Source organism: Phalacrocorax aristotelis, chromosome 5, assembly GCF_949628215.1.
Source record: "Phalacrocorax aristotelis chromosome 5, bGulAri2.1, whole genome shotgun sequence".
Taxonomy (NCBI): Eukaryota; Metazoa; Chordata; class Aves; order Suliformes; family Phalacrocoracidae; genus Phalacrocorax; species Phalacrocorax aristotelis.
The window spans coordinates 23,152,997-23,166,841 of record NC_134280.1 but is presented as its reverse complement, the minus strand read 5'-3'; the positions used below and the strand labels follow the sequence as shown (position 1 = coordinate 23,166,841).

The 13,845-nt window shown below is 36.8% G+C and overlaps 1 protein-coding gene across 1 annotated transcript in view; it reads right to left on the bottom strand.

The window, feature by feature from the left end:
- The window catches only part of MYO3B (myosin IIIB), a 227,026-nt gene that overhangs the window by 69,270 nt on the left and 143,911 nt on the right, over positions 1–13,845 (bottom strand). Inside the window, exons 28-31 of the mRNA XM_075092498.1 lie at positions 11,816–12,021; positions 2,711–2,822; positions 1,616–1,778; positions 824–904 (exon numbers count right to left, since the gene is read on the bottom strand). Of these exons, the coding sequence (XP_074948599.1) occupies positions 824–904; positions 1,616–1,778; positions 2,711–2,822; positions 11,816–12,021 (562 nt within the window). The remainder of the gene's footprint in view (positions 1–823; positions 905–1,615; positions 1,779–2,710; positions 2,823–11,815; positions 12,022–13,845) is intronic.

Sequence of the window (13,845 nt, the reverse complement as noted above, 5' to 3'; positions counted from 1 at the left end):
TTCAGATTTAGACTATATGATGCAGAATAAAGAGATGACAAAACTTAAAGAATTATAGCACAGGATGCTGGTAGAATAAAGGTGGTACCTTGGTTTATTTGTAAACGCATTTGCTACAACTAATTTTTGGTCGGCTACGGTCTTTCAACCTGGGGTTGGACAGGGAAGGTGTATTACACTGCATCATATGGAGGCTGCTTCATATTGGCAGCATGTGAAAACACCAATGAGTTCACGGCACTGGTTCTTAGATTTCTGTGCCATATGGTACCCTGCTCTCTACTAGAGATCTACACAGCCCTATGGGCCTGTTCCTCCAATAATCTCTTTAAAGTTTATTCAAATTCATATTGATATGGCTGCATAGGAGTCTGGCAGAGAGTCAAAAGATTGGCCAAAGCTGGCAAAGCCAGCCAGCAGTCAAAACAAAAACCTGGCAACCTGCCAAGATCAGGGCTCAACACAAAGACAGAGAAATGCATGTCCAGTGCCTCCCATCCACACTTATAGTCAAATCAGTCCAGTGCTTCATACTACCTCTACATATAGTTGAATTATACTGACTGTTCTCTGATGAATCTTAAAGAATTAACTCAACAGCTTTTAATCAGTATGTTTTGCTTCTAGAGAAGTGCTTACAAAAAGCCCAAAGTGCCTGATATTTGTCACTGATGTAATTTGACACTGAAGAACAAACGATCAGGAGTATTGTTTTTGATAGCTTTTGTTTGGACTTCATGTATTTCTCTTGGCTATAAACACTGACACATGAAATCAGCCACAGCAAAATAGGTGTTGGCAATTGAAATGATGTTTTAATTACCTGCTTGAATATGTATAGCAGCATCAGTTCTTCTGTTCCTTATTTCCTTGTACTTCCTGCGAGCTTCATATCCTCTCCAGGCTATAAATACAAAACCATGTGCTGGAAATTACATTTATTTAAGGAAGTGCTACAGAGTCTATGGAGTCAGAGATGTGCTGAAACTTTCATCCCTCCTGCCATAACCACTCCAGCCTCCGACCCCAGCACCTCTTCCCCACCCACCCAGATGTTGAACTCTGGGTTCACGACTGCAGTATTCACATCCCCGCAACTTCAAACACCGCTTCACTCATCCAAATTTTAATTGTCACCATCTGCTCACTGATGTCCTAACCCAAAAGGCAAAGGTGCATGATCATGTCAGCACAAGAACTCCCCTCCTCCCTAAATTTGATATAAGGAAGCCTGCTAAATTACTTATAATCAGCCTCTCAGGCCCACCCTATGACACATGTTATCTGCAATTCTGGTATACATGGCGGGGGGGGGCATGCTACTGCATTTCATTTATATGCTGCATGCTAGCATAGACATACCTAACAATATTTTCATTTTGGGCAGAGGCATCACATCCAAAATACTAAAATATTTAAATAAAGACATTACCAAATCCTAAGATGGCACCTTAGGAGGAAATCAATAATATTTACATCGATTAGCTGCAGAGAAAAGCACCTCTGGTTATTTTGATTTCATAATAAACTATTACGAATTAATAAATAATGTACACACAATTCAACAGCTTGAAATGCAAAAAGACTCAATGAAATAGGGCATGTGAACATTTACCTGACTGTATGGTAACAGCACTATTTTCTCTTTTCTCTTTGACTTTCTTGTATCTCCTTGCTCCAAGCCATCCCTTGATACAGGCTTGCATGACCACCACCCTCCCTATAACTTCTCTCAGGAACAAATTTAACTGTTCTATATGGTAATACTTTAGAAAAACCTGAAATGGAACAAAAAAAATATCAGTATTACATGCAGGCAGTAACATAACCTCTTGTATTCTGCCTTTTCATTAGTCTTATGTCACCTATTTTAGGGCACTATTGCTGAGAAAACTGGTAAAATACTGGTTGCTGATATCTTAGCAATCTTGTGAATCAAATATTTGCTCTCAGTGTGCTTGTGGAATTTCAGTATTCCACTGATTATAATAATCCCATTGCAAAATAAACCACATATTTACCCCTTTACAAAGTAAATTGTCCAGGGGAATATTTTCAGGTATCAACAATTTTGAAATATGGCCTTTCTTGACAGTGGGAAGATAAATCCTGGGTTGAATTTGTTTTTAGACATAATATGGTCTAACAGCATTCTGCTTCAGGAGGCAAATTCTGTGGGTGCTTACATACACTTTATCTGGGTTTTGAGCAGGAAAATTGTCCTTGTTTTTCCTTTGTGCACTGAAAAACAACTCAAGATGCTGTATAACACCCTTTTTACAGAAGTCGCCCACTCCATTTTAAATCATGAACAAAACCCCTTGACAGAGCCAGGTGTAGTTCACCTGAAACTCCACAAATGAATAATGTACTAACCAGGCTCACAGGATGGGCCAGAATGTGAAGTTTCAGTCATGTAATCATTAAGAGCAGCAGGAACTTCAGGGAGGCACTACCACAGCAGGCACTGACAGATGTACTGGCCTTATCAAGGCAGCCACATACAGAATGTGCTTTGGGGAGGTACCCAATGCACCCTGCCTCTTGCAGCACTAACTCAGCTGGCTTGGGAGGGCACCTCTCTAACATGGGAAGCTAATTGGAGCAAATTCCTTGCTCTTTTCTTTGTTCATGTAGTACTTTTCAAACCACTACTAGATGTGTTTTGCTAAAAGGATACTACCCTTGAGAACATGTCAGCATCCTCTACCTTGGTTTTCCCAAGAATCCAGTTGTCTAGTTTAGATTTCTCCAAAATGACAAGACAGTTTTCTCTGCTACCAAGGGGAGTCTCGTGTGCCTTGAATGCAAGGTAATAATACCTGCAAAACCAAATGACAAAGAAATAATTGACTTGACAATCAATATGTACTTTCACTGCTCTTCTCTCGCTCAGAGCTGCATCTCTAGAACTAAAGGCCAAATTTTCCCTTACACTCAGTCTTCTTCATAAATCATGACACAGCTGTCAGATATTTGAGCATATACATGACATAGGAAAATAAGTGGTACCATAGTGGTGACAAGAGTCTGCTGCATTCTAGAAATTTCCAGTCAGTGTAATCATCCACAAAGGTCTTTCACAAACCAGTGCAACTTAGGAAACACCCAAGGTTGCTCTGAATTTTTCAGGTGAACGAGTGAATGAATGACAGGAAGAAGAAAGAAAAGTGCTAGAAATCAGAGTAACAGAAAGGAAGGCAAAAATAAAACCTCTTGCATAACCTGTGTAAAATAAGTACACCACGTACAGAGCTGCATAACATACTTTGGCAGTTATATCTCACTGCAAGTCTGCAAGTTCTGTTTAATATGCAGGTGCTCCTTGAGGTGTTCAGTGGACCTTTACAGATTTCTGAGTGGGAGAAAGGTCAAATACCAGCACCAAAAGAAGAGAAAAGCATGAAAAGTAAGTTATTCATGACCTGGTGTCTGTTTCTTATGAGAAATGCCAAAAAAAAAAAAAAAGGTATTTCAGAATCTCTCAATAATTCAGTTACTGGTATCCATCATTGTTTTACAAAGAAGTATAAATGGCCTTGACATTCTTTGGGAAGCATAGATCCACATAAGAAGTCCAAGGCTCTTGAACTTATAACAAGATCACTCCCATCAGCGGAACTCAGGGGAGCTTCCCATTTTTGGTAGGCCTAATAGAAAGGTTGAGGATTTTCAATCGGTGAAGATAAAGGCCTGCACTAGGAGGGTAGGCAGTACAATGATACAGTGATACTGACTGATTATTGAAGCTGAAAGGCTGCCACTGTACAGGAAGAATAAATATCAGTTTACAGTAAAAATAACCCTCGTATCAATCTTAATTTACAGACAGCAAGATGCTCAGACTGCATGAACACCCACCTGTGTTTCATACCTCCAGAAGAGGTCATATATACGCATAATTAAAACAATTTGCATTGCTATCATATTGGCAAGGATTTTATCAGCACTGATGGTAAAACAGAACCAGCAGCAATTTTAAAGCAAAAAACAAGTTAATTACTCCTCATATGAATGTAATAATTTTCTTTACTCACAAGGTTTGTAAGTCATTAGGCATGATGTCTCTTTTCTGTTTGACTGGGATAAACAATTAATTGGAATGATTATGATCAATTTTAGTGGCCTTTGGAGCAGGCCCATACTGAACAACATTGACTTTTCTTTCATCCACGTTGCCTTGCATAGAACAGCCTCTAACAATTATGTGAAATAACATTATTGTGCAAATAGTTAACGAAAAAGGAATGCAAATATATTGGACCTGAATTAAGAATGAATGGACCAATCCCCACCTATAAAGCCACCATGCATTAATGAAGAATGGTTTTACAGTATTTAAGTAAGTCTACTTGCAAACAATTATGTTAAGTAACAGCAAGAACATCTGCCAGTTAGTTTACAAATTTAAGATTATTTTAGCACAAGTACACTTAGATGGTAGCAAGTGCCACCTCAGCTGTCTTTTATGAACTGCCATGTGTTGTGTTGCTCTTTATTAAGTTATACTTCTACAGGTGCTACTCTGTTTACATTGTGTTTGAGAGGAACTGACAGGCTGAGCAAATAATTCTGCTAAGTATTAGCATGGGGAAGAGCCATCGGATATTCTTTAAAACACAAAGAGAAGAATCTAACCAGTGAACCTCAAAGACAGATTACTCTGTAGCCATACAGAGGCAAGAAAATATACCTCATACTGAAGGAAAAAATAGAGAAGCAATTAGAAAGAATGGAATAGGGCAAGACCTACTTTTTTTTTTAAATCAGGAGAATGTGATTTTCAAATATTAGCTCCAGTTAATCTCTAGATTTTAGCTCCAGTTGTCACAAGAAAGAAAAAAGAACCACTAAAATAGTCAATAAAGATCAAAGGGGAACAAAATTATGTCTGAAGGCAGAAGCACTGGAATCAGTCCTGGACCAGAGACACAGATATTCACCAACTGGAGACATTGCCCACTCTGAATTATGATAAGAGATTATGTATTTCTCAGTTATTTTTAATGCAGTGACTTTTTCAATAACATGAAATTGCAAATTCTTTCAAAGTACTAAGAGTCATGCCATTTAGTAGGTATGGAGAAAGATGGTATATTTAAAAGAAAAAAAGTATGTTTCCTCCACCTTTTTACTGAACTTAGTGATGCCAGTTTTCACAAGACAAATGGTATTATGAGTTGCACTAATAAAACCCAGGTTTAAAAATACATATCACAAGCAATTTGTGATAGCATGCAATTTCAACAGATACTTGACAGATTCTTAACAGTAACTTGCTGTTTGCTTCAAAAGCCAGTTCAGATAGCCATGTTATTTACACATATATGTAACTTAAGCAGTTCCTTTCCTTAGAAAGAAGGAAGGAAGGATTGAAGTGAGTGATAATATCAGTATTCTGGTTGTTCATACACCTTTTGAGGCATGTTGTAGTTGGGAATTTTAAAACCACAGAACAGTTTTTAGATAACACTGATGTAATAAAATAGTCAAGGGAGATCTCATAATTTTTGAATGTTGCTATCTTATCAATTACAGTCTAACTACTGAGAAGTTGACTTATTTGCAACAAATACCTGACTAGAAAGTACTACTGAGATATGCAATTTACACATCTGACTATACCATTTTGTTTACAACAAACTTCAATATCTTTCAAACGTAGTGCCCTCTCTATTAGCTCTCTTTCATGACCTAGAATGTACTTGCTTTTGGTACTTAGAAAGAAAAACATAAATTAAACAATCCCCATTTTTGCTGTCAAATCCTGTTTCAACAAATGTGTTTATAAATTTAAATTTATCTGTCTTCTAAGAAAGCAAGCCATTCAGAATGACAGTAACTTTACAAACCACAGAAATAACTTCAGTTTCTGTATGTAAACATATTGTCTCACAATATTTCTTAAAAACATCCTCTATACGGTGTCTTTCCAAAAATTTTGATTGATTCAGCCACTGCACAGAAGACTCCTGTAACTGGTTAAACACGCTGGGATGTCAGATTTTCAACATTAGATTTTCCTGTTCCTTTTCAGTTATATCATCAAAAATGAGGCAGAAATGGCTCTACTCATCAGAAGTAAGGTCTAGCAATATGAGACTGGCAATTCTTTTTGATGATTTCTCCTCCAGAACTGCTTTTGGAGTTTGCATTCTGTACAGTGAAAGGTCTCTAGATTAGTGTTCCAAAGCTCAAATCCATGGGGTTTTTTTTAGCAAACATTTTGTTTTCTATCTGGTGCCTGTTTGTGTGACTGAATCATGTAACTACAGATGCACAAGTAGTTTGACTTGATGTGCTCAGAACTGTATTGCAGCACAGCATGTGCCACATTGGGTTATCCAAGTATTTTATCTAATCTAAAAATCTTTGTAGAGCAAAGGACCACATGGAATATTTTAGAGGAAGGTAAAATGTTTCATCTTAATGTATCTTGTAAAAGTTTGCAAATATTGTACGTGGTGAAATGGTAGAGAAAACATCTGGGAATGAACCCAAAACTTTGGGGCATATGCAACTACAACTGTTGATTTTCATTTATTGGCCTAATTTCATCTCTATCATGCTTATGTAAATCTACTGTACAGACATCACAGAGTGACCTTTGTTTACATCATCTTACCAAGAGAAGAAACCAGAAATTTAATTTCAGAAAAGTAGAGCTAGGAATCACATTTGCTTCCAGGTGAGATGATAATTTCACAACTTTACTTTTATTTCCAGATTTGCATTTGTTATTCCAGCAGAAAATGCAGTATTCTGGAATACTTCAGTGCTCTTCTATGTCAAGCTGATACTTTTATTTCTATTTTTAAGAATAAAGTTTATGGTCCTTCTTATGTTCTTACATAAACGTGCATATATTTGTGCAAAAATATGTTATTTTCTTGGGTTATACACCCTGCTTGAAAACTTCCTACACATGACAAATATTCATCCACGTTTCCTAAAAGTACTTAGTACTTGACTAATCACATTCTCATTAGCAGTAAGACTAAGTAAGAGAAAAGTAATTTCCCCTTCGAAGAACTAATTTCTCAGAGCTGATGAAATTATGCATTTCTTAACCAGTGGTTCTTACACTGCACTACAAACTATCCTTCACGGACATGAATAGTATTCCAGACAAAACATACATTTAAATTGAATTAAGTGTACTTAATAGTCATTAGGCACAAACCAACATTTTTTAAAATTTGAATTTATCCCCAGACCAATAATTGCAAAGCTAGGACATGTAGAGTTAAGATTAAACGTTAAAGACATCCAGGTATGCTAAGATATGGAAAACTTCAGAATGATACTATGCATTAACTATCTGATTATGGCCAAGGCATTTAGTGTTGGCAGTTTTAGATTAGATAAACTGATTGTAAACAAATGGTTCAATTTCTCTCCCTTCCTTAAAGAGTAAACTGTGGAACTGTTCAATAAATAGCATTTAAATAGCACCATTAACTACTATACCAGTGTCCCCTACTAAATATCCCTTCACATTCCAGACTTAAAGGCAGCATCAGTTCTACACAATTAACTCAAAAAAGTAATGATTAACCCTTTTTCTTTTTAAAACATATCTTTGTACTAAAATATACTGGCCTGAGGTGGAGAATGGATAATAAAAAGCATGAGGTGCAAGAGGACAAAATCCCTTTCTAGCCAGACCCCCAGCAATAGTAGTAAGATTCTCAACATTCAAAAAAAAATTTGCTCCTTCTCAGTCCTGGAGTTGGACGGTTTAAAAAACCCTATGTTTTTAGCACTAAAAGAGCTGTTAAATAACTTTCAAAAATTCCTAACTTGTATTAGTTGTATCTCACTTCATTCAGAAACTTTCACATCTGAATTCTTTTAACTAATTATATTTTACTTTATATTCGGAGTATGAATGAAAAAATGTAAATGAAAAGTAAAAAACATCTAAGATACTTTTGAACTTCAGTAACAGATACCTAACACTTAAGCTGTAAAACATCAGATAAACACAGAATCACAGTACTACTCTCCAAAAGGCATAATTTGGTCCATTCTGCAAATGCAATTCATAAGGGGTTAGCAGACTTTTCACTCCTAGAGGTTTCCTATCTTCTCTATCCTGCAGCTCTTTACCTGTGTTCTGTGAATGACAAGAGTCTAGAAAGCACATGTGGAAGGTACCGTAATTTATGATATTTTGAGTGTACAGGAACTTTAAACAGATCTGGTGAAATCTTAAAGTCACTGAAACAAATAACAAACATTTCCATGGGTAACAGTAAAATCAAAACATGGGGGATGTTACTATTTTGTTTCCAGAAATCACTACGAGACTTTGGTACAGTGCAGACTCAGTGTTAAAAGTAAGTGTGCATTAAAAATGCATCACTTTAAAAGCAAGCATTTCTTTTCTCTGTAGCAAACCTGTTGACATCTAATTTAATTCTGTGCTCCCCTGATTTTGAATAATAAACAAGTCTATCACCACTGAATTTTTGGAGTTAGAAAAAAGCATGTACTGAAATAACATGTTTTACAGGATTTTGCAATATTTGACCAGTCTTTATTCCTAGCTCCACTCAACACAGAATGTGACTCATTAAGGTCAATGAGCTTTATATGGTCATGAAAAATATAACACTGATGATTTAGAAACTGTGTGTACCAACAATGACCTTATGCAAATTTGCACTGTGAGACTGAAAAAGCAGAACCAACCTCACTGGGATCATTGTCACAGTAATAACACTGGTATTGTCATGAGTGTATGATCATCAGAGAAACATCATCTGGCTACTGTGGAGTAGGTAGTGCTTATAGGAAAAGTGTATTCTGCATCCTAATGCAGTACAAAGAACTTCAATGCAGAATGTAAACAGGCAGAGAAGAGGAAAAAGACAATCCTTAAATGAAACTTGTAAAAAACTTCTTGACACATTCCTGTGTGCTTATGAGGCACTTCTAGCATGAAGGTATTTAGCGCCATGAGACTCTCAAGTACCTTATTTTTCAATGCATGATATAGTATACGCCACATTACATAAAAAGTGTATACAGCTGGAGGACATGTGGTGAGGACACACCTGCATACCACATCATGTCATGTGAAGCTCCAGGAGCCTGGGCACTCGGTTATAGCAAGGAGCATCCCACCCAGTGTGACTTTCAGTGCATGTCCCTGCTAGAAAGCACACCTCCATTAGCTGCTGTGCAGTGCGTGGTCACTATGTGGCCCCACAAGCCAGGCACACACACCTGGTTGCCTGATTAGGTTAATAACCCGTGTCTGAAACCTGGGATTCCACCCTGAGAAAGGGGCTGTGCTGCTTCACAGCAAACATGTAAGACAGACGCACAATGGCACGGGGTGCAAGACAGGGCCAATGGAGATGAAGTGCTCAAGACTTGACAGGTCTACAGTGTCTACAGGGGCTGCAGATTACATTTTCCTACTTTAAATAAAATAATATGTATATTTATGTACATAAAACAGATGGTTGTATACGCGGCTGAAGAAACATTGTGTGAACGAATTACAACTAAGTCCTCTCTTCACCATCTGTTTTTTAACCCAATGAACTACCTCCAGGTTTGCAACACTGAAATAATCTGTTCTACATGAAAACAGAGGACAGTAAAGAGTAACATTAGACAGAGCTTTATCTTTTGTTTACCTTCCACCTGATAAACCCTGAATGGTTCTGTTCCCTGCCTTTGATTGTTTTGTCCTCATATTTCCTGCCCAGAGTTTACAAAACAGCATTATTGAACAGGCAGATAAGAAGCACACCTATTTGTTTAATAACATCAAGGGAGGAAAAGTGCTGGCTCATCCATTTTGTTGTTCAGTTGCTCAAAAGATCAAAATACCAATTAACTTGCTGGCTTAGAAAATCTTTGATATCCTCACATTTACTGACATTTTGAAACTCTTGTTCATACTTGCCTAATGTCTTTTTGATTATGAACAAAGACGTGCCAATCTGTTTAGCATTTGACCTGTTTTCTCAAACAATTTTATGTATTCAACTACTTAGTTCCTAAAAACACTCGACTAGTCACGGCTGTAAGTTGAAGAAAAATGTTTCTTGTTCCATTGATAGCTTTTCTAAGCATTCTTTCCCCCCCCCCCCAAGAGCAAAGCAGAATAGAATTTGTGTAAAAATAAAGCATGACCTGAACAAAGGTACAAGAACATCCCCTCTCCCACACTCCGTTTATATTCTGAACTCAGGAAGTCTTCTATGCTGTTGGGCAAATTGCTAACTCTTCCCCCCACTTCCCTTGTCATGTTGACTTTCTTTCCTGAAGGAATGACATCAAGTTGGACTAAAAACTTGGGGAGTATCTGACAAGATGTTAAAAACAACTTGCCCTTATCTGCAGGAATGGAAAGCTACAGTCAGCGCTGCTTTTATTGCCATTACTTTTCAAGCTTATACTCAAATTCAGTGCACTTTTGAATGAAAAGAACCTACTGATAAGAGGAGGCCTAATTTCCTCTCAGTTTACACTAATTTCAGTGGAGTTAGTCTTAGTTCACTTATGTGTAAATTGGATAAAATTGAAGGTTAATAATTCTGCCTTCAGCCTCTTCAGGTTGTTGCAAACATGTATTAGTGATCACAAAAGTGAATCTCTTTGTTAAACCTGCTTCAGAATGGCGTGACCTTACAAAAATTAGTCATGTAACAAAAAAAAGTTGGGGGAGACAATGACTGAAAATTAAAGTGCTTTGATGGACAAATGAACACATTAGTTATCCTTCCTGGGATATATATCTCTAGTGTCTTCTTATTACATATTCATTTGGCATACTAATATATTATAAAGCAGAAAATTTAATTTTTTTTTATAATTAATTGATTAAGCTATGGTTTATCATTCAACATCTCTCAGTGCGAGGACCACAGATTTCCAAGCCCAAGTGACTGATTTACACATGTAAATTTACCTGATCTCTGGGTTTTAGAAAGGCCTGTGAAACTATTTATGTCTCTTCTTTCTCAAAAATGTAAATAGATCCTTCCCTCTAGCATCATATAAATGACTTGCTTTCAGTAGATTCATTAACTCTATATTGTCTGGATGAGCAACCTCCAGTTCAGAAAATATCACTAAATGCTTGATTTAGCCATTCACTACTTGTTTCTGCTGTTGAGTAGTTGATTGTTTAACGGTACTGCTTCTGCTCCATTAGTGAATTATCAATTCTACAGACTGGAAAACAGTAAATACTGCACAAACCCGTATTTTAAATCTAGAGGAAACTAATGATTACATAATCATACTGTCATCATAAAGACAATAACATTTCCTGAATCAAATTTATAACTTTGAGATTGAGAATAGATTAAAGCTAGTAAGAGTAGTCATAACTAGACCGAGGTCTAGTTATAATTCACGGTATCTCCAAGATAAAAGACTACAAGGCTGCAAAGATATTATGAGGAATATTTCTAAATCTAAAGCTCTTATATCAGTTCATTCTTAAGCATGTGCACATTCTTCATATGATGGCTGAAGGTCACTGACCTTCCAAATCCTTGTATTATCTGAGCATGATGGATAATTTCCACTTGTTGCCTCTACTGAGGGAATTATGGGGACAGGCTTGCTACTGAATACTAAGTGGTCACTGCTGGTCTCATACTGACTTTTCTCCATTAGAGCTCAGCTACCTCTTGTAGTCTTTATCTCTGACAGTCACTGCTTTTATTAGAGAATCAGACCATACGTGTACAAACCAATGTTCGTAGATCTTTCCATACTTAAACACAGACTATATTTTATTGAATGGAGTTTTAAAACAACAGCCATGTTATAGAAGTCTTACCTTTTCACAAACTCTTCAAAGGGGATGCGATGAGAATACCCTTTTCGACGTATTTTGACAGTTTCCAGAATTCCAGTGTATCGTAGCTGCAGTAGAACTCTCTCATGAGAAAATGTCAATGCTTCTCGATCATCGTTAGGTTTAATGCAGCGGATAAAGTGAGGCTGTCCAACAACCATTTTCGATAAAAGATCCATGAGGGAATACTAGTGAGGAAAACAAAAAAGATGCACACACGTGACAAAAAACTGCAATGCAACTACTTAAGCAGGAGATACATATTTGTAAACAGTATGTAATGCTTGATTATATTTTAATCTGTACTGTTAATCTGCATTGAAGTTTTATTAATTTTTAAGCTTTTGACTAAAATCCAGAGCCTATTAAAAGTTTTCAATTGTAGGGAAAAAAAATATTATTCTAGTCCTTATTTCTTACTTCGCACACCTTTCTCTTCTTCTCTCCTTATACCACATTTCTGTTGAAGAAGGCCCATATTAAAAAAACCCAAACAATCTGAAAAATGTCCTAACTATAATTCTACTGTAGGCACACTTGACCAATCAAATATAGGATGAGAACAGAAGAATAAGCTTTACTGTGAAACGAACACTCACAGAAATTCACAGAAAATCATAGGGAAAGGGTTGTAAGAAGCCATTAGTTCAGTCTTCTGCCCAAAGACAACACTAGATGGATCTGTACCATTTCAGACACATCTCTGCTTAATCCATTTTTCAGAATCACTGAGGATATAGACGGTACAACCTCCCTGGACAATCTGCTGAAGTGCTACATTATCATGACTATTCATAATATTCTTAACATCTAACCTAAATCTTCCTGCTGAAACGTAAGCCCATTATTTCTTTTCCTAGGCACCCTGGACATAGACAACAATTTATTCCATTGCATTTTACACTAAAAAGAAAAGAGTGTGATCAGATCATATATATCTGCTTTTCCAATGACTCCTCTGAGTACCGATACTTTCGCTCCATCCTCACCTCATTAACCCACTGTAGGATAAGTATTTGTTGCAAATACACTCAATCTCAAAATCACATACATTTCCATTGACTGTGGTCACTTTGCTGTAGGCTGCATCCATATTATGATGTACTTTTACACTCACTCCCCCACTCCACTTTTTTTTTTTTTTTTTACAGTTCCTACACAGCTGACATCTGCGTAGTTCTTTGCAAGAGCACTCTAAATCCACACTTGTATTACTAGGGAAGTTCAAATGCGTGTCCTTCTACCCTCAGCACTGGGGTAATGTGTCTGTGTACATCAGCTTCTATGCCTTTCCTTACACTATTTTGCATGACAGAGAAAACAGGTATTCCTACACAGCATGATGCTTTGAGCCACACTTGCTAGCACAGCACTGTGAACTTCCCCACTCTGCATGGTACAAGTGCAGCCCAAGGACCCACTGCTCAAAACTTTTCCATCCTGCAATGTCTGGAAGAAAAAAACATTAACTGACAGCCTTGGATTGGCATGTGGGATTCCTGACTCCTAACCTTCCAGTTCCAACATTCTCAATGCCTTTTCCTTTCCTGTTTGATTTAAACACACGTGCAGAATATACATTACCCCAGACAGGATTACTGCTGATAAAATGACAATCCATATGATTTAAAACAGTACTTCCAAAACATGGATTGTTTTTACTTATTGGCACAAACGACAAATCTTAGTCTTTACAAGTAGGTATGCCTGAGCTTGTGAAAAAATATGAAAGCTTTAGTAATGACAGCTATTTTATTTGCACAAAATCAGTTTTCTCTTCATAAAGAGACTGTTCTAGATCTCTAGCATTTTAGTGGAAATAGTGTAGACTCTAGATTCTGTTACCAATGTACTTGGTGAAATTATAAAAGTACAAGCACGAGCAAACAAAAAGAAAAGGAGCAAAAGACACTTTATGAGTCTACAAAGGCCTTCAACAGAATAAAAAAATACTCTTATTATTCTCTTCAATCTCACAATCCCACAAATATTTTAGATATATCTATTGTTCT